Raw genomic sequence first — 5297 nt, forward strand, 5'->3', positions numbered from 1 at the left:
GCCACTTAAAAACTAAGGAAGTCCTCTTGCTGTATCTTGTATCTCATCCGGGTATTAATTTAGTCCCAGAAATTAGTTGAATACTAACTTGTTTAAATAGGTAAAAACTAAGGCTTTTATAGTTCATCGTTTAGGTGCAATACTTAAAAATGTTAATTTGACCAATATAAACTCGGGCTATAATATGGAAAATATGCCATTGATGAATTTAAAGCCGCTTCGAATTTCCCGCCATCTGTCAGACGCATATCCGGGTTTGGAGAGAAAAATAAAGAGGTCATGTTTGTTTACTTAAAATAATTGATAACATTGGACTTTGTTGAAATCAATTAATCGATTCATTTTGGAAGGTATATTCTCTATTGTATTTTTGCATGTTTAAGATGGAAATTTGCATCGATGGGTAAATGCTGTCAAAAGTCAAATGCATGTATATTCGGATGATTTATATTTCAACTGTCATATTTCACACTGTATATCATGTTTACTTTAAGTCTACAAAGCGTGTTATTTATGTTTAAGTTACTTTATTTATATGTCACGCCTAATAGATGCCAAAATGTGACTGACATTAAAATATTAAAGAGCAATTAGTCCAAAATATTATTAGACAGTACGTGTTAGACGAGTACAATATTTTCAAATGTTTACTAGATTACTTTTCATTTTACTTGTCTTTTAAAGTTATGATAATTATATTTCTCTATCTATACAGGTTGACAGGTAAACATGCTGCTGTCATTACCAGATGAATCTCTGATAATTGTTTTACGATTTCTTCATTATAAAGATTTATCCAAGTAAGTTTATGTCTTTGATATAAACTGTCAAATATTGCAAAAGAGTAAATCTTTCATTGTGTTGATAATAAACTTCTCATGGCAACACATTTTTCTTAAACATTTTTAGATTTTTTTTCGATTTATCATTAACATTGAATTAGCATTAAAAAAGGAGAACTTGCCATTATCAGAACTCAATGACTATAATTGTATTTATTGCACTTTACATACATGGCTTGTTCCTTATTCTTTTTCATTGTTGGAACATTTTATTATTATTTTGGATGAGTAAATTGCTTTACTCCACATGCATTTATGCACATGAACTATTTAATTAATATATGCTAATTTTGTTGTGGGAACTAAATATATGTTATGAAAATAGTTAGATTGATATACATTCCTATCCAAATCAAGTAAAGCACTAGAGCTCTTATAATTATGTCCAGCATAATGCAGATCTTAATGCATAAAAATGTTGCTAAAGTGATAAATTCTTAGATATTTTACTGGCGCTGTAATCCTTTTTCTGCACTACAATTTTATTGGTTTAGTATTTTGAAAAACTTTGATGTTAGAACATATTTAACATATAATAATATATTATTTCAGTGTGTCTTGTGTGAATCAGAGGTTCCATAGACTATGTAAGGATGACTCACTTTGGAGCTGGCAATGTGAACACTACTTCCTCAACTTACAGTGTGTAACTTATCTTTATTTTGTGATTCATCTCATTGAATAGAATTGTTCACTAATTTGGGAGATAAATGTGTAAACCTTCTGGTAGCTTATTTGGTAAAGTTGTTGAATGTAATTTCTAGTTTCCCTAGTTGGTGTACTTGGTCAGGCTGACCACTGTACAATTTTCTCACCCTGTGACATGTAATTCATAAAACTTTATTAAGACATAAAAAGGGTGAATCTCTTTGATAAGCTCAGGTTGTGGAAATTCTTAAGGAAGAGACTTAAAATTAAAAAACATACACCTGCATTGTTCATTCAAACACTAAAAATAAACTATTAACTACCATAATTCTGCTTCCAAATATTTGGAGTTGGAGTATCTAGTTAGCAGTTGACTGTCTACATGTGGCATTTCTTATAGAATTCTGATGCCATCTATATTTATTGACTGATATGTACCTTCTGATATTTTTATTTTAAATTTCAGGTGTGAGAAGGGATCGACTTGGTATGAGCATTTTATATCATTATACAAGGAATATGGTAGATACAAAAATTATAAGGAGATTCGGCAAGCCTGGAATAAAATTGAGGCATTCTTAGAGAAGAACTGTCCATCCATACTAGCCACATTACAAGGTCAGCATTGAATAATGATTATAATAATTATATTACTTCACTTGATTCATGTTTGGTAAATATAATTTCTATTTTGTTAGCATTAGTCAAAGGTATTGATATGTTGATAGAAGCTATATAATGAACTTCTAATTTTTTGAAAAAATTTTTACATACAATTTTTGTAGAGAAAAGTTATTTTACTAAACAAATCAGTTTTAGGATAATACATTCAGTACATGGGTAATCTAGAAATATTGGCCATTTTTCTGTGTTTTGCAGAGATCAAAGTTAGCCCTTCTCTGAACATAAAATGAAAAAAAATGCCTATAAAAGTATTTTCATAATTTAGTAGATATATATAGAAACACTGCCAAATTTTACAAGTTAGTGATGATAAAACCTTTCATATATATGAGTCATTGCAAGCATATGACAATTTACCCTCCACTTATTTAAGTCATTTTAAAATACCATTTAAAATTAATAGTACAATGTGCAAGAATAAAAGTATTTGGATTGTTTGTAGATGGAGTGTCGGAGGAGGAGTTGCGGGCAGTGGAGGAGCATATTCAACATCCACTGCCGGAGGATCTTAGATTATCATACAGAATACATAATGGTCAAGATGTCTCAGCGAGATCTCCAGGGTATTTATTCCTTGTTTATAGCATGTTTCATGTCAGTCTTGGCGAGATCTCCAGGGTATTTATTCCTTGTTTATAGCATGTTTCATGTCAGTATCGGCGAGATCTCCAGGGTATGTATTTCTTGTTATAGCATGTTTCATGTCAGTCTCGGCGAGATCTCCAGGGTATGTATTTCTTGTTTATAGCATGTTTTCATGTCAGTCTCAGCGAGGTCTCCAGGGTATGTATTTCTTTTTTATAGCATGTTTCATGTCAGTCTCGGCGAGATCTCCAGGGTATGTATTTCTTGTTTATAGCATGTTTCATGTCAGTCTCGGCGAGGTCTCCAGGGTATGTATTTCTTGTTTATAGCATGTTTCATGTCAGTCTCGGCGAGATCTCCAGGGTATGTATTTCTTGTTTATAGCATGTTTCATGTCAGTCTCAGCGAGGTCTCCAGGGTATGTATTTCTTGTTTATAGCATGTTTCATGTCAGTCTCGGCGAGATCTCCAGGGTATGTATTTCTTGTTTATAGCATGTTTCATGTCAGTCTCGGCGAGGTCTCCAGGGTATGTATTTCTTGTTTATAGCATGTTTCATGTCAGTCTCGGCAAGATCTCCAGGGTATGTATTTCTTGTTTATAACATGTTTCATGTCAGTCTCAGCGAGGTCTCCAGGGTATGTATTGCGTTGTTTATAGCATGTTTCATGTCAGTCTCAGCGAGATCTCCAGGGTATGTATTTCTTGTTTATAGCATGTTTCATGTCAGTCTCAGCGAGGTCTCCAGGGTATGTATTTCTTGTTTATAACATGTTTCATGTCAGTCTCAGCGAGGTCTCCAGGGTATGTATTGCTTGTTTATAGCATGTTTCATGTCAGTCTCGGCGAGGTCTCCAGGGTATGTATTTCTTGTTTATAGCATGTTTTCATGTCAGTCTCGGCGAGATCTCCAGGTATGTATTTCTTGTTTATAGCATGTTTCATGTCAGTCTCAGCGAGGTCTCCAGGGTATGTATTTCTTGTTTATAGCATGTTTCATGTCAGTCTCGGCGAGATCTCCAGGGTATGTATTTCTTGTTTATAGCATGTTTCATGTCAGTCTCAGCGAGGTCTCCAGGGTATGTATTGCTTGTTTATAGCATGTTTCATGTCAGTCTCAGCGAGGTCTCCAGGGTATGTATTTCTTGTTTATAACATGTTTCATGTCAGAGTCTCAGCGAGGTCTCCAGGGTATGTATTTCTTGTTTATAACATGTTTCATGTCAGTCTCAGCGAGGTCTCCAGGGTATGTATTTCTTGTTTATAGCATGTTTCATGTCAGTCTCAGCGAGATCCCAGGGTATGTATTTCTTGTTTATAGCATGTTTCATGTCAGTCTCGGCGAGGTCTCCAGGGTATGTATTTCTTGTTTATAGCATGTTTCATGTCAGTCTCAGCGAGATCCCAGGGTATGTATTTCTTGTTTATAGCATGTTTCATGTCAGTCTCGGTGAGGTCTCCAGGGTATGTATTGCTTGTTTATAACATGTTTCATGTCAGTCTCAGCGAGGTCCCAGGGTATGTATTTCTTGTTTATAGCATGTTTCATGTCAGTCTCGGCGAGGTCTCCAGGGTATGTATTGCTTGTTTATAACATGTTTCATGTCAGTCTCAGCGAGATCCCAGGGTATGTATTTCTTGTTTATAGCATGTTTCATGTCAGTCTCGGCGAGGTCTCCAGGGTATGTATTTCTTGTTTATAACATGTTTCATGTCAGTCTCAGCGAGATCCCAGGGTATGTATTTCTTGTTTATAGCATGTTTCATGTCAGTCTCGGCAAGATCTCCAGGGTATGTATTGCTTGTTTATAACATGTTTCATGTCAGTCTCAGCAAGGTCTCCAGGGTATGTATTTCTTGTTTATAACATGTTTCATGTCAGTCTCAGCGAGGTCTCCAGGGTATGTATTTCTTGTTTATAGCATGTTTCATGTCAGTCTCAGCAAGGTCTCCAGGGTATGTATTTCTTGTTTATAGCATGTTTCATGTCAGTCTCAGCAAGGTCTCCAGGGTATGTATTGCTTGTTTATAGCATGTTTCATGTCAGTCTCAGCAAGGTCTCCAGGGTATGTATTTCTTGTTTATAGCATGTTTCATGTCAGTCTCAGCAAGGTCTCCAGGGTATGTATTGCTTGTTTATAACATGTTTCATGTCAGTCTCAGCGAGGTCTCCAGGGTATGTATTTCTTGTTTATAACATGTTTCATGTCTTGGAAATGAAAATTAATAAAAAGAATGAATAAATAAATGAGTTTTCTTGTAGTTGAAATTATTTAAATCACTAGTTAAATAATTTTCTTAAATATTAAAATTCCTGGTAAAAAAAGCCGAGGTTTAAAATTAAACTTTTGGGAAAAGTGAGTAATATCCGAAAATTTAAAATTTTTTTAACTAAAATGGGTCACCAAAGGGAAATTTTGCTCAAAAATTTTTTAAGACTGAATTTTTTTTTTGGGGGTTTTTTAAAAAAATTTTTTAACAAATATAGTAAAAACTGTAAACTTCAGTAAAAAATACAAAATAATTTTTTTATAAAAT

At 34.1% G+C, this 5297-nt stretch overlaps 1 protein-coding gene across 1 annotated transcript; it reads left to right on the forward strand.

Annotated features, from left to right (window-relative positions):
* Positions 1-225: 225 nt before the first annotated feature.
* On the forward strand, positions 226-4005 carry LOC132719411 (F-box only protein 3-like; the record flags this gene model as incomplete). Its single annotated transcript, XM_060703179.1, has 7 exons — positions 226-276; positions 716-800; positions 1395-1484; positions 1957-2108; positions 2617-2792; positions 3379-3453; positions 3860-4005. Coding segments are annotated over exons 2-7 (710 nt in total), but the record flags the coding sequence as incomplete, so codon positions are not given.
* Positions 4006-5297: the final 1292 nt, after the last annotated feature.

This window comes from Ruditapes philippinarum, unplaced genomic scaffold, assembly GCF_026571515.1.
Source record: "Ruditapes philippinarum isolate M1 unplaced genomic scaffold, ASM2657151v2 ctg14097_1_1_1_1, whole genome shotgun sequence".
Classification (NCBI taxonomy): Eukaryota; Metazoa; Mollusca; class Bivalvia; order Venerida; family Veneridae; genus Ruditapes; species Ruditapes philippinarum.